Raw genomic sequence first — 27666 nt, 5'->3', positions numbered from 1 at the left:
ATATATTCTACTTTATTAATTAAATTATTTTATTAATTTTTTTATAATTTATCAGGATAATATTTTTACTAATGTGAAATTCAGAACATTGATGTATTTTCAAATGATAAATGATATAATGTGTCAAATAACTATTTTTAGAGTGACTAGATGGCGCCACAATACAAATTTTCAACCTGAACCATAATTATGCACGAGTTTTTAAGATGTTTTTTTTTCTTTCCGTTTTCAATATATTAAAGTTTTGAATGCTGTTTTAATTTTATAAACATATAAATTCTATTAATCAAATATGTAGTATTTCTTAATTTTTTCAAAACATTTCAATCATAAATTTATATAAAAACGTAGTACAATATTTGATAAACTAATGTAGTTGATTTATACATTCCGATATATCAACTAGACAAGGAATGTGCATTATTAAACAACAAAGGTGGCTGCTAGAAGTCTGTATTACATCCATCTGGTTTATAAGCATTCATTGTTTTTCCATGGAAGCATTCCACTTTTTCAACTTTTCGTAGAACTATGTAGTCTTTTGTTATTAGGAGTTCCTAAAGTATAAAGGTTAGATATATAAATACATTTTATTCGAATACCCAAGGTAAAACATCATTCAAATCACGAATGAAATAAACACTCGACTTTTATCCAAAAAATAGTTTTTTTTTTTATTCGTTGTTTAATTTTAATTAAGAAGCATTAAAACCAATGAGTGTTTTGCTCTTTCGTTAGTATTCGTAATAAACATGAGTATTTAAAAATGAAGATTCTTTAAAAATTGGAGCTTTTTGAATCGTAAAATTTGTTGGGGGGAACTATTTAATAATGGTTTTTATTTGCATCAGATTAATCTGGAATTTGGGATACTAAACGTCGTTTGGGACCCTATGTTGTATGGTGATTTTTTTATCCTCTTGATGCCTATTATCATCTCTCTGAATTTGTCGGTCGAATTCGGCAACACCCTGTATAAATATACTTAAATAAATTCACAACATTTTAAGTAACAGTGTTTAATGTAAAAGACACTTTTAATTCTATTAATCAGTACTTAAATAATATTTGAAAGATCTTTATTTAATCGAAAAAATATATGTTTTTTTAGATCATTTCATAAAATGCTTGGTTTTAAAATTTATTATAAAAAACGTTTGACTCTTTACTATGATAGTTGATTATAGATTTTACTATGAACTACATGAAAATATGAAAACTTCAATACACAATTAAGAGTGTTTAAAGCTTTTTCGATTTTGGTAACACCAATTAAATTCTTTTATTTTCTAGCGGGCTTGTTCAAATGGAGCATGCGCATTTGATGCGACTCTAACCTTAGCTAATTTAAAACAATATTTTCTAAGAAAATAAACATTCTAAAATCAATTTAGAATAACTTCTAATTGGTGAAATGAGTGAAGATTTAATATGTTTTTTACACTAAACTATCAAATGTGAACAACTATCTATTCAATTCTCTAATCTATCTACAATTTTGGAAATCTACCTATAAATTTCAAAATAACTGAAGTGCAGTTTCTGTTCATGCCTTCTAATTTGTTATTGAGTATTATACTCACCTTGCAAAGGCAGATAAATCATTTTTATTGATACAAACAGAAACCTGTAATAATGAATATAGATTAATATTTGTTTGCATGAAATGTAAAAACCAAGGTTTCGAAGCCCGAAAATTTTCCATATATATAAGTAATAATTTATCTTAACGTAATTTAAATATTTATTAATTTCCTAACTTTTATCTTAAATTAGCTCATATCACTTTATTCTAAAATATTTTCCTGTTTTCTAATACAAATCGCATTTTTCTATTTAATTATTTCGACTCGTATTCTAAAAATACTGTTGACACACTGAGTTCACACGCTCCGAGCAAAGGGCTAAAAATCACTAACTCCCACGGCATAGCTTCAAAAAGATCCCCTTTACTTAATCGACATGTGTCAAAGAAATCCTTAAATGAATATCTTAGTAAAAGCACTAAGGGAAAAATTTCTCTCACCTTCCTCATGTATCGCGGTGTAAACAGGCGTATTTTATTTGTTCTCATTGTGTACGAATTATGCACTCCCTGTGAAAAAATAAACTGAAGTTGAATCCATACTTGTCGTCTTTTCGAAGTGTATCCGCAAAATATTCTTGCTTCTTTGTATATATCATCTGGCATTGAAAAGACATTTGTTTTGTTTCTTCATTTCTTACCATTCGACACAAGTCGCTTATTTCCGTATTGCTCTATTTTCTTTTGTTTTGTTACTAGATGAAACTTTTAAGCCCATGTCACAATTTTATGAATTTCAGAAAGAAACTTGTGCATTAAAGATTGTGTAACTATCGTGATCTAAATTTGAGAACTTTGGATGTAGTGTATAGAACAGCTAAAGTAAATGGGTGGATAATATTACGCTTATACCGCGACAAATTTTCAAGCAGTACGTAGATCATCATAATCTGTTCGCATGTTTGCATCTAAAATTTTTAAAATCATATTTTTCAAAATTAATTGCTATACCGGGTGGGTATTTCGTAAAATATATTTTCACATTGGCTTCGATAAAATACATATCATGATTAGTAATATTTAGCATCCAGAATATTATTTGCTTATAATTTTAAAACAAATATACCGAGAAACATAAACCTTGGTATTCGTATGTAAATTTCAGTTCAGCTTTGAAATCTGGAAGCGAAAATAGATATTATTACTATAAATGTAGAAGTCAGCTAGTATTTATTTTAATATGTAGATATTTAAGTTTTAATCATATAAATTTTTAGAGATTCGAATAGGATTTAAATTATATTTTTTTATTTACATGTGCTATGAAAAGGATGAGAATGATATTTGGTGGGTTATATGAATCATTAGTAGTATTTCGCAATTCATCAACGAAACAAAATATTATTGAACAATTTTTTACTTTTATTCTATAAAACAGTTCCATTTCCATAAATTTATATTTCTAATTATGGGCAAAGATTAAAAAAATATTTTAAAAGCAAAACAAATTGGCAATTATGAGTAATGCTTTCATACTTTTCTTTGATAAACATTTTATAATACGTGAGATAAGTTCTGAATTACCCAAGGTTTAAAAAAAATTAATGAACAAAGTGAGTATTTTTTAAACATTTTTGTAATTAACTTTACTTGTTTTACGTTTTTAAAGATGGAATGTTTTAGTCGAATTTCCCTTCATTTCCTGATGTGCGAGAGATTCAATATTTTGTATACTTGCATGTTTCCGATGAAATAAACTATTCTAAAATCTGCAGAATTATCTGTTTTCAGAATAATCAATTAATCTACATTTTAGCATGGGTGGCGCCATCTAGCTATCAGGTCAAGATTCTTTGATATTTAAATAATCGATTATGAAATACATATATAGCAGAAAATTACTAAAATAAAAAAAAAAAATTACTCTTTATGTTACAATGATAAAATTTTATTTTCAAAAGCTATTTTTATTTAAAATTATTAATACCTAAAAAATACTATGAAAGAGATATTTCAATTATTTCGTGTAATGATTTTCAATTCAAATTCTGAGAACAGGGCTCTTCTTTTCTTCATAAAAAAAATATATTTTTTATAAAGAAAGGGTGAGTTTCGTGGAGTTTTAACTTATGTTAGTATAGATGATTTGAAGACCATTGCTGAGCTGTTTCTAAACTGATATATAATATTACACATTAAAATCTTACAGATGCATAAAAAGATTGCATTCATTTAATTTTGAAATTCAAACATTTTTTTTTTTTTTTGAAAAATAGAATTTTTTAGATGAAGATGTATGTATAAATCTTCCAAGAAGAGATTCTTCATATTTTAAGCGTTCACTGAGGTGGTCACACGAATGGCATTGCAATAATGTGCCAAACATGGCAAAATATCATAAAAACATATAAAGACGAAAAGGGGGGGGGAATGGGGAAATTTGAAATATTTTTCCATAAAAATTTGTTTTTCAATGATCATACTGAAATCTGTTGGTTTGATCTCGGATTTTAGCAAATTTTACACAAAACGTGAAAATACTCAGGTATTAACAAGTTTCACAAAAACAAATTCACTGTCTCGTTTCCTGCTTCCGTTTATACGAAGAATAGAGAACATATAGGAACCGCAAAAAATTCGAACTCAAGATTTTGATGAACTTCCACGATTCAGAAATCGCTTTATCCGAAAAACCCATTTTGTGGAATTATCTATGTCTGCAAACGCGATAAGTCGAAAATGCTTCGAACTAGACGGATGAAATTTAGCATGTAGTCTTTGCTCCAAATTTGTAGATAGCAATCCAGTTTTGAATGAAATCCTTTAAAAGCAAATTTGTTTTTCTGTCTGAGTGCAAATGAACTAGATAAAGCTAGATTAGAAAAATAAAAAACTTAGCACTCAGTTTTAAATTTAAAAGTGCATATCAGTGTCAGTTGTTGAAAGCATTCACCTACTACTTGACTGTTTGTCGGTCTGTATTTTGCTATGCATATTAAAGTGATAACTCAAAAATGCAGTAACATATATGAATCAAATTTAATATATGATTTTGTTACTAATTTTGATTCAAATTATACGTTCAGTCGATCGAACAAAAAGCGTCCAAAATGCACATTCGGTTTTCTTTACTATACTACAAAGCATAAAGCGTTCAGATGCTAGACTCTGAAAATAAAAGTCTGAGCACCCACAATGCTCACGACTTCTCCCAAAGATCCAAATTTTTATGCAGGAGGGAAAATGAGTAACATTTTCTTATTAAGGATTATGGTAGAGCGTTCAACGAAACAAAAAGCCTAATGATTAAAAATATCACCAAAATTATTCCTCATCTCGCTATTTAACTAATAAAAATGTTTCTAAATGTATATTTAAACGAAATTTTTGAATTTATTAATTTCTTTTCATAAAAATGATTAGTATTTTTTTAGTAATAGAGTCATCCTAAATACCATATTGCTTATTGGAATTTAACACCGTTACAAAATTAATTCTATATCATATCTTTTATTTCATTCCAAAAATATGTGATTTATAGACAATTTTTTTATAAATAATATAGAACTCTCATGCACAGTGAACAACAACATGTATGCTCCATCTGAGAATAATTTAATTGAATTTTTCAATAACGTTTGGTAATAAATATGTAAATTATAAATTTTCAAAATGAATAACAATTAAAATTTAACCGAATATCTGTATTTTTTAGCTTCTATTAAATATCGCAGTGAGAATTTCAACATATTGCTCTTTATCGCCACTAGACAACACGACACGGAAAATATAGCAAAAAGCTATTACAGCCAGCTTCTAAATCTCGTTATTTTGATGCTAGAAAGTAAATCAATGATTTTCTATCTGAATCGTTTAAAAATTGGCTTCCATTCAAATTCGCATACCGCTGCATCCGCTGTCCTGCTGCATCGCTTACAAAAAAGTAAACGAGAAGCAGCAAAATTAGAGAACGCGTTCTATAATCATATCATGAAAATGCACAAGAAGTCTTGCTAGTGGCTGTCTTGCTAGCAAATTTATTGGATAGAAAAAAACGATGCAGTTTTTCTTTTAATGTCTCGAACATCAAACGATTCAGGAAAAAAAACTGATGGAAAAAGATATTCGATCTGATGATGATATATTTTTAAAAAATTGCTTTTGCTCTATTTTTTAGCCTACCAGGATTTTTGTTATTTTGTTTTTCTACGGTATTCTTTTTTTTATTTTATTTATTTTTTTACTGAAATGGATTCTTGTAAGTGGTTAGAGATAATGTTTCTTAGAGAAGCACTGACTGTAAAATCTGAAAACATTCTAACGGAATTATCATATAAATGCATAAACCTTTTGGAGAAAATTCTAAAGATGAAAATATGATTTTTATTTCAAAAAGACACAGTTTTAAAAGAAATGCTTTGCTGATTTTTTTTTCCCCTTTTTAGAATTCCAAAATTAAGTCCTCTTTTTTTCTTGAACCTTTTTTTTAAAGTATTCCAAGGGCACATCTGTTTCCACAAAAATAATAGTCATTATATTTGATAGAATAGATTTTTAAAAAATACATGCGGAGAAAAAAAAGAGCATAAATTAATGACTTCTTATTTAGAAAGTAAAGGACTGATTTCTTCAACGTCTAATTATTTTTCTATATAAATTGATGCTCTCTTTTTCTTTCCCAGTAACAAAGTATACAAAAAGTAAGTATTGTAATCATTAAAAGAAATAAAAATTATAGATTTTTGATGGGTTTCACATTTCAGATCTCTCACAGATCGAGAAACACATTTTTGGAATTTTCTATCTTTCTTCCTTTCTGTCTGTGAAAATAGTAACTCAAAAATGGTGTGCGACAGATGGTTGTAATTTGAGAAATAACCTTTACATCAAATGTGTATATTTCTAACAAATGTAGAACGAAATTCATTATTATGAAAAATGTTTTTCAATATCAGTGCAAATGAACACAATGCTACAAAATGCAAAAATTGAATAGATAAAAATTGCCATGCAGTTAAGCAGTTTTCACAGTTTTTGCAGTTTCTAAAATGTATATCCATAAGTATATTTTACGGCTAATGCAATTAATCCAATGATTATGCATAATTACAGGTACTTATTCTTAATAACTATTAAACATTGCTGATTATGCATAATTACCATTAAACATTGATGATTATGCATAATTACCATTAAACATTGATGATTATGCATAATTACAGGTACTTATTCTTAATAACTATTAAACATTGCTGATTATGCATAATTACCATTAAACATTGCTGATTATGCATAATTACCATTAAACATTCATGATTATGCATAATTACAGGTAATTATTCATAATTACCATCAAACATTGCTGATTATGCATAATTATTATTCATAATAACTATTAAACTTATTAGTGGTTATGAATAATCACCGATAATCATACATAATCATCAGATTATTACATTTACCATCATATATATAGGAGATCTATACTCTCTCCAAATCGCTGCCTTAATGGAAGAGATAGGCCACCGCAAAGGAACGCATAATGTAGGCATCAAAGAAAATGTCTGGCGAGGAAGTAACTATCCTTATACTCTTAGGTCTATCGGCATGCCAAACAATAGAATCAAAGAGTAGATAATAAAAAAGCAAGAATAGAGAGTGGACAGAATACAGAAAATAGGATGCAAAGGCATCAAAGAAAATGTCTGGAGAGGAGGTAACTATCTCCCATATACTTAGGTCCTTCTGCATGCCAAACAATAGAATCAAAGAGTAAATAATAAAAAGCAAGAATGGAGAGTAGACAGAATACAGAAAATAGGATGCAAATTCATCAAAGAAAATGTCTGGCGAGGAGGTAACTATCTCCTATACACTTAGGTCCTTCTGCATGCTAAACAATAGAATCAAAGAGTAAATAATAAAAAGCAAGAATGGAGAGTAGACAGAATACAGAAAATAGGATGCAAATTCATCAAAGAAAATGTCTGGCGAGGAGGTAACTATCTCCCATATACTTAGGTCCTTCTGCATGCCAAACAATAGAATCAAAGAGTAAATAATAAAAAGCAAGAATGGAGAGTAGACAGAATACAGAAAATAGGATGCAAATTCATCAAAGAAAATGTCTGGTGAGGAGGTAACTATCTCCTATACACTTAGGTCCTTCTGCATGCCAAACAATAGAATCAAAGAGTAAATAATAAAAAGCAAGAATGGAGAGTAGACAGAATACAGAAAATAGGATGCAAATTCATCAAAGAAAATGTCTGGTGAGGAGGTAACTATCTCCTATACACTTAGGTCCTTCTGCATGCTAAACAATAGAATCAAAGAGTAAATAATAAAAAGCAAAAATAGAGAGTAGACAGAATACAGAAAATAGGATGCAAATTCATCAAAGAAAATGTCTGGCGAGGAGGTAACTATCTCCTATATACTTAGGTCCTTCTGCATGCCAAACAATAGAATCAAAGAGTAAATAATAAAAAGCAAGAATGGAGAGTAGACAGAATACAGAAAATAGGATGCAAATTCATCAAAGAAAATGTCTGGCGAGGAGGTAACTATCTCCTATACACTTAGGTCCTTCTGCATGCTAAACAATAGAATCAAAGAGTAAATAATAAAAAGCAAAAATAGAGAGTGGGCAGAATACAGAAAATAGGATGCAAAGGCATCAAAGAAAATGTCTGGCGAGGAGGTAACTATCTCCTATATACTTAGGTCCTTCTGCATGCCAAACAATAGAATCAAAGAGTAAATAATAAAAAGCAAGAATGGAGAGTGGGCAGAATACAGAAATTAGGATGCAAATTCATCAAAGAAAATGTCTGGCGAGGAGGTAACTATCTCCTATATACTTAGGTCCTTCTGCATGCCAAACAATAGAATCAAAGAGTAAATAATAAAAAGCAAGAATGGAGAGTGGGCAGAATACAGAAAATAGGATGCAAATTCATCAAAGAAAATGTCTGGCGAGGAGGTAACTATCTCCTATACACTTAGGTCCTTCTGCATGCTAAACAATAGAATCAAAGAGTAAATAATAAAAAGCAAAAATAGAGAGTGGGCAGAATACAGAAAATAGGATGCAAAGGCATCAAAGAAAATGTCTGGCGAGGAGGTAACTATCTCCTATATACTTAGGTCCTTCTGCATGCCAAACAATAGAATCAAAGAGTAAATAATAAAAAGCAAGAATGGAGAGTGGGCAGAATACAGAAAATAGGATGCAAATTCATCAAAGAAAATGTCTGGCGAGGAGGTAACTATCTCCTATATACTTAGGTCCTTCTGCATGCCAAACAATAGAATCAAAAAGTAAATAATAAAAAGCAAGAATGGAGAGTGGGCAGAATACAGAAAATAGGATGCAAATTCATCAAAGAAAATGTCTGGCGAGGAGGTAACTATCTCCTATACACTTAGGTCCTTCTGCATGCTAAACAATAGAATCAAAGAGTAAATAATAAAAAGCAAGAATGGAGAGTAGACAGAATACAGAAAATAGGATGCAAATTCATCAAAGAAAATGTCTGGCGAGGAGGTAACTATCTCCCATATACTTAGGTCCTTCTGCATGCCAAACAATAGAATCAAAGAGTAAATAATAAAAAGCAAGAATGGAGAGTAGACAGAATACAGAAAATAGGATGCAAATTCATCAAAGAAAATGTCTGGTGAGGAGGTAACTATCTCCTATACACTTAGGTCCTTCTGCATGCCAAACAATAGAATCAAAGAGTAAATAATAAAAAGCAAGAATGGAGAGTAGACAGAATACAGAAAATAGGATGCAAATTCATCAAAGAAAATGTCTGGTGAGGAGGTAACTATCTCCTATACACTTAGGTCCTTCTGCATGCTAAACAATAGAATCAAAGAGTAAATAATAAAAAGCAAAAATAGAGAGTAGACAGAATACAGAAAATAGGATGCAAATTCATCAAAGAAAATGTCTGGCGAGGAGGTAACTATCTCCTATATACTTAGGTCCTTCTGCATGCCAAACAATAGAATCAAAGAGTAAATAATAAAAAGCAAGAATGGAGAGTAGACAGAATACAGAAAATAGGATGCAAATTCATCAAAGAAAATGTCTGGCGAGGAGGTAACTATCTCCTATACACTTAGGTCCTTCTGCATGCTAAACAATAGAATCAAAGAGTAAATAATAAAAAGCAAAAATAGAGAGTGGGCAGAATACAGAAAATAGGATGCAAAGGCATCAAAGAAAATGTCTGGCGAGGAGGTAACTATCTCCTATATACTTAGGTCCTTCTGCATGCCAAACAATAGAATCAAAGAGTAAATAATAAAAAGCAAGAATGGAGAGTGGGCAGAATACAGAAATTAGGATGCAAATTCATCAAAGAAAATGTCTGGCGAGGAGGTAACTATCTCCTATATACTTAATTCCTTCTGCATGCCAAACAATAGAATCAAAGAGTAAATAATAAAAAGCAAGAATGGAGAGTGGGCAGAATACAGAAAATAGGATGCAAATTCATCAAAGAAAATGTCTGGCGAGGAGGTAACTATCTCCTATACACTTAGGTCCTTCTGCATGCTAAACAATAGAATCAAAGAGTAAATAATAAAAAGCAAAAATAGAGAGTGGGCAGAATACAGAAAATAGGATGCAAAGGCATCAAAGAAAATGTCTGGCGAGGAGGTAACTATCTCCTATATACTTAGGTCCTTCTGCATGCCAAACAATAGAATCAAAGAGTAAATAATAAAAAGCAAGAATGGAGAGTGGGCAGAATACAGAAAATAGGATGCAAATTCATCAAAGAAAATGTCTGGCGAGGAGGTAACTATCTCCTATATACTTAGGTCCTTCTGCATGCCAAACAATAGAATCAAAAAGTAAATAATAAAAAGCAAGAATGGAGAGTGGGCAGAATACAGAAAATAGGATGCAAATTCATCAAAGAAAATGTCTGGCGAGGAGGTAACTATCTCCTATATACTTAGGTCCTTCTGCATGCCAAACAATAGAATCAAAGAGTAAATAATAAAAAGCAAGAATGGAGAGTGGGCAAAATACAGAAAATAGGATGCAAATTCATCAAAGAAAATGTCTAGCGAGGAGGTAACTATCTCCTATATACTTAGGTCCTTCTGCATGCTAAACAATAGAATCAAAGAGTAAATAATAAAAAGCAAGAATGGAGAGTAGACAGAATACAGAAAATAGGATGCAAATTCATCAAAGAAAATGTCTGGCGAGGAGGTAACTATCTCCTATACACTTAGGTCCTTCTGCATGCTAAACAATAGAATCAAAGAGTAAATAATAAAAAGCAAAAATAGAGAGTGGGCAGAATACAGAAAATAGGATGCAAAGGCATCAAAGAAAATGTCTGGCGAGGAGGTAACTATCTCCTATATACTTAGGTCCTTCTGCATGCCAAACAATAGAATCAAAGAGTAAATAATAAAAAGCAAGAATGGAGAGTGGGCAGAATACAGAAATTAGGATGCAAATTCATCAAAGAAAATGTCTGGCGAGGAGGTAACTATCTCCTATATACTTAGGTCCTTCTGCATGCCAAACAATAGAATCAAAGAGTAAATAATAAAAAGCAAGAATGGAGAGTGGGCAGAATACAGAAAATAGGATGCAAATTCATCAAAGAAAATGTCTGGCGAGGAGGTAACTATCTCCTATACACTTAGGTCCTTCTGCATGCTAAACAATAGAATCAAAGAGTAAATAATAAAAAGCAAAAATAGAGAGTGGGCAGAATACAGAAAATAGGTTGCAAAGGCATCAAAGAAAATGTCTGGCGAGGAGGTAACTATCTCCTATATACTTAGGTCCTTCTGCATGCCAAACAATAGAATCAAAGAGTAAATAATAAAAAGCAAGAATGGAGAGTGGGCAGAATACAGAAAATAGGATGCAAATTCATCAAAGAAAATGTCTGGCGAGGAGGTAACTATCTCCTATATACTTAGGTCCTTCTGCATGCCAAACAATAGAATCAAAGAGTAAATAATAAAAAGCAAAAATAGAGAGTGGGCAGAATACAGAAAATAGGATGCAAAGGCATCAAAGAAAATGTCTGGCGAGGAGGTAACTATCTCCTATATACTTAGGTCCTTCTGCATGCCAAACAATAGAATCAAAGAGTAAATAATAAAAAGCAAGAATGGAGAGTGGGCAGAATACAGAAATTAGGATGCAAATTCATCAAAGAAAATGTCTGGCGAGGAGGTAACTATCTCCTATATACTTAGGTCCTTCTGCATGCCAAACAATAGAATCAAAGAGTAAATAATAAAAAGCAAGAATGGAGAGTGGGCAGAATACAGAAAATAGGATGCAAATTCATCAAAGAAAATGTCTGGCGAGGAGGTAACTATCTCCTATACACTTAGGTCCTTCTGCATGCTAAACAATAGAATCAAAGAGTAAATAATAAAAAGCAAAAATAGAGAGTGGGCAGAATACAGAAAATAGGATGCAAAGGCATCAAAGAAAATGTCTGGCGAGGAGGTAACTATCTCCTATATACTTAGGTCCTTCTGCATGCCAAACAATAGAATCAAAGAGTAAATAATAAAAAGCAAGAATGGAGAGTGGGCAGAATACAGAAAATAGGATGCAAATTCATCAAAGAAAATGTCTGGCGAGGAGGTAACTATCTCCTATATACTTAGGTCCTTCTGCATGCCAAACAATAGAATCAAAAAGTAAATAATAAAAAGCAAGAATGGAGAGTGGGCAGAATACAGAAAATAGGATGCAAATTCATCAAAGAAAATGTCTGGCGAGGAGGTAACTAACTCCTATATACTTAGGTCCTTCTGCATGCCAAACAATAGAATCAAAGAGTAAATAATAAAAAGCAAGAATGGAGAGTGGGCAAAATACAGAAAATAGGATGCAAATTCATCAAAGAAAATGTCTAGCGAGGAGGTAACTATCTCCTATATACTTAGGTCCTTCTGCATGCTAAACAATAGAATCAAAGAGTAAATAATAAAAAGCAAGAATGGAGAGTAGACAGAATACAGAAAATAGGATGCAAATTCATCAAAGAAAATGTCTGGCGAGGAGGTAACTATCTCCTATACACTTAGGTCCTTCTGCATGCTAAACAATAGAATCAAAGAGTAAATAATAAAAAGCAAAAATAGAGAGTGGGCAGAATACAGAAAATAGGATGCAAAGGCATCAAAGAAAATGTCTGGCGAGGAGGTAACTATCTCCTATATACTTAGGTCCTTCTGCATGCCAAACAATAGAATCAAAGAGTAAATAATAAAAAGCAAGAATGGAGAGTAGACAGAATACAGAAAATAGGATGCAAATTCATCAAAGAAAATGTCTGGCGAGGAGGTAACTATCTCCTATACACTTAGGTCCTTCTGCATGCTAAACAATAGAATCAAAGAGTAAATAATAAAAAGCAAAAATAGAGAGTGGGCAGAATACAGAAAATAGGATGCAAAGGCATCAAAGAAAATGTCTGGCGAGGAGGTAACTATCTCCTATATACTTAGGTCCTTCTGCATGCCAAACAATAGAATCAAAGAGTAAATAATAAAAAGCAAGAATGGAGAGTGGGCAAAATACAGAAAATAGGATGCAAATTCATCAAAGAAAATGTCTAGCGAGGAGGTAACTATCTCCTATATACTTAGGTCCTTCTGCATGCCAAACAATAGAATCAAAGAGTAAATAATAAAAAGCAAGAATGGAGAGTGGGCAGAATACAGAAAATAGGATGCAAATTCATCAAAGAAAATGTCTGGCGAGGAGGTAACTATCTCCTATATACTTAGGTCCTTCTGCATGCCAAACAATAGAATCAAAGAGTAAATAATAAAAAGCAAGAATGGAGAGTGGGCAGAATACAGAAAATAGGATGCAAATTCATCAAAGAAAATGTCTAGCGAGGAGGTAACTATCTCCTATATACTTAGATCCTTCGGCATGTTGAAGAATAGAATCAAAGAGTAGATAATAAAAAGAAAGAATAGAGATTAGACAGAATACAGAAAATAAAAAAATGAATAAAATAGTTAACCATCAGGTATAGTCTCCCCGAAACTATCTCACATATTCTTCAATTAAGTTTTTATTCCCCAGTCTCCGTATAAAATTGGAGAGTTTGGGTAGAAAACTTGCTAGGAAACTTGTATGACATTGGTGAATGATAGCTACAAAATATGCATCTTTGGCATGAATCTAGCATCTTACTGAATCTATCTCAAATATATGAATTTTGAACGTCACTTTTTGCTGGCTGATTGGCACCAAAATTTGAAATGGAACTACAGTTGCAGTCACATGATAATATACAGAATTTCATCGATATAAAGCATCGCGTTTATGAATCATTGCATTTACACGCATACGAAAGTACAGATTGACAGACGTTCAACATTTGGAGGGATTTCATTAAAAAATCTATCTCTATAATTTTGAAAGTAAATCTGCATATCAAATTTTATTTGCCTGGCTACTTGCGTTAGTAATTATAGAATTCACTTGTACTTGAACAGCTAGAATGACAGATTTCCTTTGAACCGATTTGTTCAAAGCTTAATAGAAATCAACAAATTTAATTGTAATTCCTTGTACTGATTTCAGCCTTTTAACTCAAAGCCTTTTTGAGTTTTCGTGTTCACAGACATGCAGGCATAATGCCAAAAATGGGGTTGTCGGTCTCAGGGAGATCTGAAACGTAGAAACTCGACAAAATCTCGAATTCGAATTTTGAAGACGTTAAAGACGTGAGAAAAATACAATGATGGCTATAGTTATTGTTAACTAATCATCATCCAGTTCTTTAGTTAATAGGTTTTCAACAACCAGGATTCTCTCTATATAAATATATAAATTCTTATCGAATTTTCAATAAAATCAGTCAGAGGGTAGACAGTCTGACATTCTGTACATTGGTATGCAAATCAAAGCTATAACTCGAAAGTACCATGACTTAAATAAAACTCGGCATGTGATTATATTATTAAAATTGTAGTTTTGCATCAAATTTCCTTTTTGTCTAGCCCAAAAGAAACATTTCTATCTGTGTGGGGTTTTGTTGACTTTTCAATGACCATATTAACTCACAAACGCATTGAACTAGACTGAGGAATTTTGTTGTGGTATATTTACTCTGGAAATTGTATATTTCTATCAATTTTTTACTATCCATGTTGCTTCTGTCTATTTATCTACTAATTTGCAAGAGAATATAATGGCCCAAAAAGCAAATAAGCTGGGAAAACTAGGAGAAGTCAATCATATAGATCTTTCATTAGAAATAGCTGGCAGAAATTTAGCTTATCGAATTTTCATTCGAATGAAAATCCACATCGAATTATCGATCGAATCCATCAAACCATTGACCATCTGTCGGTCTATATATTTGCAATCATGAAATTGCAATAATTTGGAAACGTAGAGACCAAAACAAATTATATGGTGTACTGGTCTTAGCAACAATATTGCAGATCAATCAGAAATAAATAGAAAAGAATGCTCCAAAAATCCCTATTTGATATGATTTGCTGCAAAATGACGGAGAAAACGCGTCATACGGTGCTAGTGTTCAAAAAATCAAGGAACACACTTTTGCCGGTTACAATACATTAGTAAAAATATCATCCAATAAGTGTAAAATAAAAGGAGTCTGATGCTTTGAATAATTGAAAATCATGCTTAATTCTTCGAATATTCCAGGAAAAATACAGCTAAAATGTACACATACAACAGTACTTGCAAACAGTAACAACACAATTAGACAGCATATCGCTAATTAAATAACAGCAATAATAATCAGCGACTACAGCTTCTACTTGGCTTTGTGCTTTTAGCTTCAAAGAAAAAAAAATTACTTTACTTCAATCTCTTTCATATAAATAAGTTTTCTGACAGAACGGAACGTCATATGGAATTAATTCTCCAGAAGAATCTCTATATCTCGGTTCCTAATTGAGATAGGACCATTACTCTTGCATTTTTACTAAATGTTCTTTTTTTTTTTTTTTTTTTTGATAAATTTACTACCATTTCGCTGCTATTAGGGATTGCAATACCAGTATATCGGGATACCGAATAGCGGTATTTTGAGCCATTTGTACAATTTAGTAATACCGGTATTCACAAGTTTAAATACCGTTTTTCGGTATTTACTGGAAATTTTTAAAATTGTCTCCCCTATATGTTCGGGGATCGCAAAAATAGCAAAATAGTATACGTTTTTGTTTTTATGTTTCTCTAACCGGCGAAATTAACTAACTAATTAAGGGCTTAATTAATTGCTTAAATCTAAATTAGAGAAACATTTATTATCCCTGAAAGAAGAAATTGTATCCATAATGACTGATGGAGCAACAGTTATGAAAAAAGTTGGAAAGTTGATTGGTGCAAATCAGCAGTTGTGCTATGCTCATGGAATTCAGTTAAGAGTAATAGATGTATTATACCAAAAAAATAAAGAACAGAAGAATCCAAATACTGTGGATATAGAAACTTCGGATTCCAACTTTGAAGAGAGTAAGAGTGAGAGTGATATTGACAATGAAGATAATGACAATGTAATTGTTGAAGAAGATATTGGTAATGAGGATGAAATACTAACCCATCAAGAATTTCTTCCTATAAAGTTCGAAAAATTGGTAAGATATTTAAATGTTCCTCCATAAAAAAGGACATATTACTAAAATACATACTAACTGAAAATAAAACAGAATATATGTTAATATTATATTTTAAAACACGTTGGAATCGTTTACTCCTTACAGCACACATCACACTCGAACAGCATACATCTGTAGATTATATATTACATTGAAAAAATCGCACAGAAGAAAGGCATACCGAAATAGAAAATGCCTTATGGTATTTACATAATTATAATGATTTTAAAACTGAAAATGAAGAATAAGAAAAGAAAATAACCAATTCAAATCTGATTAAGTTTATAGTAATGATGAGACTAATGTCGATAGTGAAAAGGAATTATCTCTTGAACAAAAATTAGAATTAGCGATAAATAAGAAAATTTCAACGAACCAAAATACAACACAGAAATCAACTATATCCAAAACCATCCGATAAGAAATCGATTTATTTGAAGATGAGGGATTTAGAGGTAAGTAAGTACTTGGAAAAAGTATATCGCGCATTGCTAACAGTGGCACTAACTGTCGTAGATACCTAAAGAGCGTTTTCGACAGCTAGTCATTTTTGCACAAAATTACTTTTCAAGCTTAATGGCAGTGCAATTGATGCATTATGTTTTTTAAGATCACATTTCAAAAATTTGTATTAGTACCACAGACTGAATAGTGACATTTACAATTTTTTGTGAATTAATTAAATAAGTTGTTCTTTTACTTTTTTGTGAATTAATTAAATAAGTTGTTCTTTTACTTTTTTGTGATTCTTTACATACTATAATAATTTATAAGTTACAAATTATTTTTGTGATATTTACCCTTTCTAATAAAACTAGCAAATAAAACAAAGAAACGCCTGTGTTTTCTTTTTTTTTCTAAAATTTCTAATACCGGTATTAAAACCGGTATCCCGGTATTATGATCTAAAAAATACCGAATACCGGTATTGAAATTTTGATCCGGTATTGAAATCCCTAGATGCTATATTCGCGATTCATTGATTTCCTATTAATCTAGAATTCGTTAAAATTTTCTGTAAATCTCGCTTTCCAGCGATTTGATTAACAATGCATGGAAACAGTATAACAAATTCGTAACATTCTATTATGTTATGTGAATAAATCGAAGGGAACACAATCTTTTACAAAATATAATTACCAATTTTATAAATTAGAAGGCGCTTATTCAAATTCTAATTTTTACATAATGTTGAATAAATATGATTAATGAATTGTTGTGTGCAATACAAATTGTTTCTATATCATTAAAATTTTATTACTTCTACTCACCAATCTAATTCTTATGTGAAATATTATCTCACACATTATATTTTATGAACCGTTGCTGAAAAATTTTAAATATGTTTGTAATTTATTAACTATTGAAATAAATACTTAACAAATATATTAAATTATTATTACATCATTATACTTATACGAATATATAAAATAATTAAATATATTTGTTACTTAAAATGCGCCACTCTTTCAACAGATTACGAGTCTCAATGACTCCAGACACAAAGGCATGGAGTGGTATTCAACTCAAAATGTAGATAATGAAGTGGTTTTCTGCTTAAAATGCAAGATAATGTTCAAAAACAAAATAATCTTATCGATTTGTAAAGAGTATTTTGCTCTTCTATTTCTCTCCTTTAAATGCTTTTAATCTAATAGGAAATTATTTATTTCAAATAGTTTGTATTTTTATTGAAAGACAGTTTGAAAAATAGTTGTTTTGTTTTTATTCAGTTTGCTAAAAATATATACAGTTCAAATTGGAAAGTGAAAGTTACCGAAAAAGTAGCAAATGCTTAATTAAAGCATTTAGGTAAAGAAGCGATTCGATTTTGTTTTTTTATTAGTTCCGTATAAATTTCATTTCAGACCGTTTTCTTTTCTTTTTTTTTTTTCTTTTTTTCCTCGATCATATGTTAAAATATTTTTAGCACAAAATATTTTTTAAATTAACAATTATAAAACTATTTTTTTTAAATTTAGAAACTGAAATTTCAACAAGTTTTACAAATTTAAAAAGAAATGAAGTGAAGGATTAAAAGGGTTTTTTCCTTGGGCTCCCCCCCCCCAAGGTTTAAAAATAGGCGAAAATTATTAAATGTCATTGGCAAGATCATTGACCAAAATTTCATGTCAGAATTTGTTTCTATAAGTCCTCCATTTTGGATATTTCTTTTAATTATTTTTTTTCATCCAGTATAGTACATAATTGTAAGCGTTACTGATACTTTTTATTAAATTTATAAAAGAGGCCCAAAAAATTTTATAGAATGTAGAATTTTTCATAGAAAAATTGCCAAGGTTTGGTAGTAGGTGGAAATCATTAAATTGAAATTAAAATCTTCATAAATGTCACTAGCAAGATTATTGAGCAAATTTCATATCAGAAATTGTTTTAAGGCCATCGTTCTGGATGTTTGTTTTAATTAAAATAAAGATCCAACTGTGTTGTTGTTGCTGTTGTTTTTCATTCAGCATAATACATAAATAAAAGAACATTTGATACTTTTTTATTAAATTTATAAAATAGCATCCATCATCACTACGAAATACAATATGAAACAGAAATAACCCAGACATAAACAAATCTACTTAAATTGAATTATCGACGCTCTGTAGTGCATAAATATTTGGCATCTGACAACTACTCACTTCTCTTTCAAACGTTTTACTTTGTATCATGTGCCAGCAAAATATCTGTTGCATCTCAAGATAGCTTATTTGTTTCCTTCAAACATACTTACTGCTGTTAATACAGAGAGACTTTGGCATTGATCCGAAAAAGGAATGGTCTATTATTGAGTATCATAAAATGGCAACAGTTGTGATTCTTAACCGCCCATTTATTTATTTTTTCTACATGGAACTTTTATACATTCTTTTTTTTCCCATTATTCAACAAGCTATGTTTCTGGCACACTTGTTACGTAATCTTCATTAGAATTTATTGATGGAAATACTTTCTCTCCGTCTTTCTTTCAAAGAAACGTTTCCCTAATTAGTTTCCAATAATTACTTAGTTCGATTTCTGTCTAAAAATAAATGAATTGATATTTAACGGGGGTTTTTTTACATGGTTGACTCATTTTGTGTCGAACAGAGAGCATTAGTTCTTTTTTTTCTTAACATCAGTGCAAAAAGATATTCTTCACATATTTCAGTTCCATACAGAACCAGTAGAAGCTGTCTCCCCAAAACTTTCTCGCATACTCTCTTATAAAGGGGCTATTCCAGTAGAAACTTTGCATGCCATAGGCATACACTAGCCACAAAATATTAAACTTTTATATGAATTTAGCATTTTAACTGACTGTATGATGTGATCCGGTTATGAGGTTAATAGTATCCGAAAATCTAATTAGTAATTCAAGCGCATTTTTTCCAACTGATTAAAATAAAAATTAGACACATAACTACAATTGTAGTCGCAAAATCACATCCCAAATTTGATATGTTTATGACATTGCGTTTTTGAATTATCGCTTTTAGAAGTTTCTGAAAGTACAGACAGGCAGAGAGTCAAAACCTTGTTGGATTTGGCTCACAATTTGATAGGTGTTCTAAACTAATAATGTTAAATATGTGCACCAAATTTTATTTATCTAGCTCTCTTCATTTTGTATAGTCTGTGTATTTTCTGTAGGCGGTTCAAGGTCACATTTTCTACTTAGTTATTGATTGTCTGGTACCAGTAACGCGATAGAAAATGTGACCTTGAACCGCCTACAGAAAATACACAGACTATATTTACATGTTAACCCTTTAAGGGCCATTTTTTTCTAGTCATATTATGTTAAAATATTTTTAGGCTCAAAATTAGAATAAGAAAAGGGATTCATTTAGCTTATTAGATAAATTTAATTTTATTAATTAATTAATTTGGTTCATTAATAATTAAGTAGCAAATCAAGACACATCATTTTGTCTGAGATAAAGAACTGAAGCCTCTAAATCTGACACTAAAAAAATTTGTCAGAACTTATGCCAACCTACATAATTTCATAGAAAGATTGATAAATTTGGTGGGAAGCATACTTCCCACGGCCCTAGAAAGGGTTAACTTATATTCGAACAGTTGGACAGACAGATTCTTCTGAACTGAATAGGCTTAAAACTTGATACAAATCCACAAATTTGATGTAAAGATCGATGGATTTCATCCGTCTAGCTCAAAGCGTCTTTGAGTTTGTTATTTTTGTCACAAACAGGGAAACATAATGGAAAAAATATGTTTTTCGAACTCGTAGAGGTCTGAAACAAGGAAAATCGTCAATATCTCGAGTTTGGCGACTGAATTTTTGACTTTTGAATTTTTTGGCGACTACAATACTTTCTAAGTATTTCCTATACGAGAAAGTAAAAAGTAGGAAACATTGTAAATTGCAGGACAAATTGTACAAATAAAAAGCTAACTATGACCAAATGAATCATATTCATTTAAAGTTTGTCTTTAAACCTATAACAGTAAAAATTTCATTTCTCCATCATCTATTGTAATAAAACAGATGAAGTTGGCTGAATAAATGGGTATCAGTAGAAATTCCAGAATTTAAAAAAAATGATTACTACCTTTGAAGGCAAACCTTTCTTTTTTTAGAAAGGTAGTATTCAAAATTAGTTTTAAAAAAAGCAAAATATTGGTATGTGTAGAATGCATTTATTTCTAAATCCAGTGTAGTTGCATCAAAACTGCTATAGATAGTAATTTAGGTTGGAAACAAACAAAAAATACACGGTAATAAAATATTTAAAATTTGTGTTAATAATAACTATTGCTTCAAAATTGCTGTTTTATAACCTGCGTTAAAAAGCGATGTATTTATCTTCACATCAATCAATTCATAGAATAATTGATGGATGAATCATAGATTGACTGATTCATAGATTGATTTCATAGATTGATTCATAGATTGATTTCATAGATTGATTTCATAGATTGATTCATAGATTGATTTCATAGATTGATTCATAGATTGATTTCATAGATTGATTCATAGATTGATTTCATAGATTGATTAATAGATTGATTGATTAATGAATGATTATAGAATCACATTCAGTAAACGTAGCCGAAAATGGCACAAATTTTATTTACCAAAAGTCTTTTAAGCATCTACTAAACTCAAATTTACACATAAACTCGAATGAACTAAAGAAATAAGAAATCAAGGATTTAATACATTCACTCCAAAATAAATTATTTTATCTCGATCACCGCCAATAATTTCAAAAATGTCGCCAATCGTTTACAGAGCTGTTATTTTACAAGGAGTTTGAAAACGTAACCTTTCTCTATCATTAAATCAATCAATTCAACGAATATTGAGTTTAATGTCACTTAGAATAATGAGAACGAAAATGGCCATTTTTATTTTATTTTGCTGAAATGGAATTTTTATGAAAATGAAATGAATCAAACAAATATGATCATCGTCGAATAAATTGATTTCTTGTAAAATCTTTTTACCATTTCATCTCAACGAAAGAAATCACCAGTTACCAGAAAAAAATTCATCTTCCAATTACAAAACTGTTATTTTATAGCCTTTTCTGATAAAAGCTATCTACTATCTTCAGATCAGTCAATTCATAAGCACTTAGGAGAGTGCCATTTTACTGTCACTTCCCGACAGGCTATTATGAACAGGCTTATCAACCAGAACTTAACCAATCAGAGATCAAATGCTTCTAACCGGCGTGCTGCGTCTAGCGAATGAGGAAAAAGCAAAAAAACAAGAGAGCCGAAAGTGCCAACAGACGAAACTCATTAGTGGATTTCAAAGGACGCAGAGACGAGAGGGTCCTTTTTGAGGCCGTCCCCAGAACGTCCTGTAGGTAACGCCATACAAATTGATTATTTCCTTCGCTCTCCCGGCCTGGCCACTTGCCAAGGGCCTCCCCCGTTCGTTCTCTTAGGGCTCTCCTCGTCCATCAAACACCGTAAATACAATAAGCCGAAGTAGAAGGGAACCTTATCTCTGTGGAAATTTGCCATTTGGTTTAAATGGTGTGAAAAACCATTCCATTTCGTGTTGGATTAATTTTTTTTATTAAGTGATTGAATATTGAAGGAAAGCAGTATTTCACCGCCATGTGTCCTCTATTCGATCACATTGCTTTGTTCCACAATGGAACCAATCTTTTCAATCTACCAGTTAACAGTTAGCTAAATTTCTAAGACTTAATAACTATAGATAATTAATTTACTAAAATCTAATAGTAGCGAATCAGTATATATGTTACTATCAATGTGGAAATTTGTCATTTGGTTTAAATGGTGTGAAAAACCATTCCATTTCGTGTTGGATTAATTTTTTTTATTAAGTGATTGAATATTGAAGGAAAGCAGTATTTCACCGCCATGTGTCCTCTATTCGATCACATTGCTTTGTTCCACAATGGAACCAATCTTTTCAATCTACCAGTTAACAGTTAGCTAAATTTCTAAGACTTAATAACTATAGATAATTAATTTACTAAAATCTAATAGTAGCGAATCAGTATATATGTTACTATCAATGTGGAAATTTGTCATTTGGTTTAAATGGTGTGAAAAACCATTCCATTTCGTGTTGGATTAATTTTTTTTTATTAAATGATCGAATATTGAAGGAAAGCAGTATTTCACCGCCATGTGTCCTCTATTCGATCACATTGCTTTGTACCACAATGGAACCAATCTTTTTAATCTACCAGGTAACAGTTAGATAGATTTCTAAGACTTAATAACTATAGACAATTAATGCACTAAAATCTAATAGTAGCGAATCAGTATATATGTTACAATCAATGTGAACAATCGGTTGTTATTAATACTAACCGGTCATTATTAATAATAAACAAACCGGTTAGTATTAATAATTACCGATTGTTCACATTGAATATAACATATACATTATAAGACTAGAAATATAGTAATTTTTTTATTGCATTTATTGTAATAGGTAATGGAAAGTGGTCAGTGGTAATATAAATAAATGAAATCCTTCTTTTATTTCCTTTTTATCTATCTGAACATTTTAATAAACTGTCTAAAATGGTGCGATCTAAAATGAAATGATTCAACTATCAGAGCATTTTTCTTTTACAATTAATTCTCTTTTCTATCACCGAGTTAGAATTTTGGTTTAATTATTAATTTTAAACGTTCATTTTTTAGGGAGAAGAAACAATAAAAGGTTTATATGATATTTAAATAAGCCTATCTGATCATATCATTCTTTGAATTTCCAGAATCATCTAAATTTCTCCCAAATTCCTCAATCATTTTTACCTGGAACTTTTTAGCGCACACATAACTTCTGTAATTCATCCCTACAAATAGAGTAGAGCTTTGGCATTTCATTTTTGGATAAAGTTTCAGTTCTTAAAGCGGATTAAAAAAGTAGATATGACAACAACAAAAAACGGGAGAAGTCATCCAAAAATTCGCATATTCCTTAAAGAAAAATATTATCCTTTCTCATCATAATCGCGATCCGATTTGTATTTCCCGATTCCTTTTGTGCTTTTTGGTATAGTGAAGAAAACCGAGTATGGAATTTAGACTCCGTTTTCAATCAGTTGAAACCCAAATTTGCCACCGACTGCAATTTTTATAACAAGATCATATACCACATCACATTTATGCTGCTGAGTTTTTTTGCTATTCTTTTATATGTATATGAAGTACAATCCACAGATCTGCACTTGCAAGGATTTTATATTAAAGCTATATATAACAGAAATTGTTTATCCAGATCTTGGAGTTGCATACTTATCGTGTTCTCTAGAACAATTTCCTGTAAAATTCGTTCAACATTTCAGATTTCGTTTAAAATTTTATAGAAAACTAAAAATTTAGTGTAAAGGCCATCTATCAAATTTCATTCCTTTTAGGTTAATGTTTATGAGTGTCATGCTCACAGTAATTCAAAAATGTGTCTTTCAGGCTCAGGAAAATCTTACTCGTGGTGATTCCCCAAACTCTCAAGTTCGAACCATTTGATGGGTCGAGGTGGTCTGGTAATAAGGTCTCGGCTTCAGAACCGGTTCGTTTCAGTATCGAGACCCTATTCCACCGAAGAACAGTCGTGTAAGCTGATCTATTGCACTCTAAATCCGTCTTGGCCAAGCGTCCATCCCCTGGCGTAGTGTGGAAGTTTGGGGATGAGGTGCCAGTCCTAGTCATCTGACTGTGGTTCAAAATGACGAGTTCCATCCCAAAATAGCCTTAGTGTTGCTTTAAAACGGTACGTTAATCTAACAAAACTAATAATTTGATGATAAAGATTTTTTATATTTTGAAGACATGAAAATAAAAAAATAGACAAAATCTTCCTCTTTCCATTGGCCCGATAGCTTGTTTTATTCATGATATCTCAAATAATAAAGTGAATTTTTGTTCAGATTTATGTATTTTTTGGAATTCCATGCAGAGGAAAAGCATACTATTTTATAATTTCCATATTTCCCAAAAAAACTTAATAATTATATTGATCTTTATTTTACTCGAAAAACGTTTTCATAACGATTTGTTTGATGTCACATTTGTTTTGACGTCACATTTTGTTTTGGCGTCACATTTTGTTTTGACGTCACATTTGTTTTGACGTCACATTTGTTTGTGACGTCACATTTGACGATTTGTTTATACGTCACATTTATGAACTCGCTAATCTAAAAACGAAACATGACCTAGTGATGAAATTTGTTCCATGTTCTTTACATGTATATGTTTGCCCTAAGTCTATATGTTAAATCAATCTTTATGTCCTGTAGTTAAATCTATATGTTTGTCCGAAACGATCTAAAATTTATATTTAAGCAATAATATTTTCTAAAATTTAAGCATAAAAACGCTAAAATTCTATTTAGTTTTTAATTGATTAAAATTTTAATTAAAATTTCAAAAACTTTCTCCAAATTATGAGTGCTGGGCGCTGCTCGAGGAGACCATTTATAGCATACCCTGTTTGAAAACTTGGAAGTTAGAGCTCCTATCTCGTAAACGATACAGAAACTGTCTGTTTATAGATTTAGTACTAAAAGATAGATTGTACACATTACACATTAAAGATAGATTGTACACATTAATATTAACAATAGAACTTTTAAAACGCACATAGGTTTGTTCGCATTTTCCAAAATTGTGAAATCAAAAGACATGGTAAAAAAATTCCCCCGAATTTACTCTTCCTTGCGGAATTAATTTTTAAAAAAAAGTATATACAATATTTCTGTAAACACTGCAGACTTTTAATATATTATTGTTATTGCTTGTGCTAGCATATCACTAATATGTTGAAATGTATAAATGGAGAAATTCAAGCAATGCTCTAAATCTGTAATGTAAATGATGGAGAGCAGCTTGAACAAAGAAGCTAAAAGCATTTTGTCAAAAGAAGCCGTAGTTTATTTTTTTTTCCTTTACTTTCTCGTATAGAAATAAGAATAAGAAATATAAAGAATTCGAAATGAGAATATGACGAATCTCCAAGCTTTAGACCTCTATGAGTTGGAAAAACTTACTTTTAGAATATTCCTGTTCTATCTCTAATAAAGATAACTCAAAATCACAATGAGTTAGACAAATAATATTTGGTGTAAGGCATTTACACCAAATTAGCAGACTTATATCAAATAGTGAGCAACATCCATTTCAAGTAGGTCTGTCCGTCCGGTTGTTTGAATATAACTGCTGTTGTTTATAATGGCACCTGCCACGGACAAGCCAAGGGAGCGTCTCTTGTTTTAGAAGCGTCAACTAGGGCCAAGAGTAAGTCTTAGCTACTCACGTATCACATTCGCATGCAGAACCCCTTTCTACAGTGGGGAACATTCACACATCTCACAGACAGAACAGATGAAGAGCAACCCTGCCCAAACCGGGACTCGAACCCAGGACCTCCGGGGAAGACGCGCTACCCCTATGCCAGGACGCCGGCTCAATTATAACTTAACACGCTAAATACAAAACGATGAATGCTAGTTGGATAAAATTCGATACACATATTTATCCTCTGTAGTCTAGTCACCTATCAAATATTGAGCCAGATCCAATAGAGATTGATTGTCTGTCGGTCTGTACTTTCAAAAACATGTAAACGTGATAAATAAGGAAAACAGCTATTTAAATATATCAAATTTGGTATGTGATTTTGTGAATACAATTGTAGTTCCAAGTCAAATTTTTTTTCAATCGATTAAAAAAACGCGTCTAAATTGAAAATTTATTTTCGTTACTATTTTGATAGTATTAATAGCATTCCAGGGATTAGTCACCAAAAATCTCATGAAGTATCACACAATCGATTCAATAAAAATGCTAAATTCACGCGAAAAAATATTTCGTAACTATTATCCGCCAATTCCATGCAAGATTTTCTCGCGCTGATTTCTATTGAATACGTCTTGTGACGTCACATTCTGGAAAATAGTGAACAAATAAACGCGCATCATGTGCGTTTTTCCCCCTTGAGATGAATGCACATTTAATGCCTTTTTATATTAAATCTGAAACGCTCTATAACTCTGTAACTGACATTTCTCGCCATACCTTTATGCGTGCAGAGAGAGAGAAAGAGAGAGGGAAAAAAAAGATTTTTTTTTCCACTTCTGTATCATGGGAATCATTACAAAAGGTAGTATTCTTATAAGAAAACTACTTAAAAGCGATATCAATAAAACCAATCAATAAGTATTGTGACCAGACTGCTACCGTACTAGAAAGAGTAGAACTTAATAGTAGATTTTTCTCAATAGCATTCGCTCGAATGAACGGCGATAACAATCCTTTTCTTCATTAATGTCAGCGTTTTCTTTCTTAATGTCGATTCATGTTCAATTTGGCGGTGAGTTGCGATGCCTTCATTTTTTAATCAATTCTTCTCATAGGTATAAAAAGCATAGGGTGGCATATAATAGGATCTTAAATTACATGTATAGGTATGAAACGGGAATTTACTTTATAGAATAGAAATATAATTTATTTAAATAATGAATAATTAAATTGTTATGAATATAATTTATAATTAATGAAAAAACAAGTTTTGTTAATTGAATTTACAGAGAAATCGTTGCTTCCATTTTGTAAAACCAATCTTAGAATCCCTCGTTTAGTTTTAAATGAAAGTTAATCAAGCATACCAATTAACAAATATTTACGATATAAATAAGAAGATATCACTCGGTATTAAAATTATAAAATTTCACTAGCCGACTTCGGTGACCAACTGTTCGTCGGTCATAATAATAGCATTCATTTTGTTATATCAAACCATTCTAACGAGCTACATTTTATCACAATAAAATAAATGACTCTTTTATATAAAATTTGAACATTCTGACTGGTTAGCGAATCTGTCCAAAAGTTACGGATAGGGGCTCTGCCAAATTTTATTTTGCGATATACCTCTTGAAATTTAAAGATGATGGGGGGGGGGGGGATAGCCGACCACTGATGTTCATCTAATGTTCATGAGCATGCATATGAAA

At 31.1% G+C, this 27666-nt stretch overlaps 1 protein-coding gene across 1 annotated transcript in view; it reads left to right on the top strand.

The window, feature by feature from the left end:
• Window positions 1-24162, top strand: part of LOC129971551 (uncharacterized) — a 172654-nt gene extending 148492 nt beyond the window's left edge. The window contains exon 3 of the mRNA XM_056085424.1: window positions 24122-24162. Coding sequence (XP_055941399.1) covers window positions 24122-24147 — 26 coding nt within the window. The 3' untranslated portion in view covers window positions 24148-24162. The remainder of the gene's footprint in view (window positions 1-24121) is intronic.
• Window positions 24163-27666: the final 3504 nt, after the last annotated feature.

This window comes from Argiope bruennichi, chromosome 6 (assembly GCF_947563725.1).
Source record: "Argiope bruennichi chromosome 6, qqArgBrue1.1, whole genome shotgun sequence".
NCBI classification, from domain to species: Eukaryota; Metazoa; Arthropoda; class Arachnida; order Araneae; family Araneidae; genus Argiope; species Argiope bruennichi.
The sequence above is the reverse complement of the archived record's forward strand: the minus strand, read 5'-3'. Positions and strand labels throughout refer to the sequence as shown.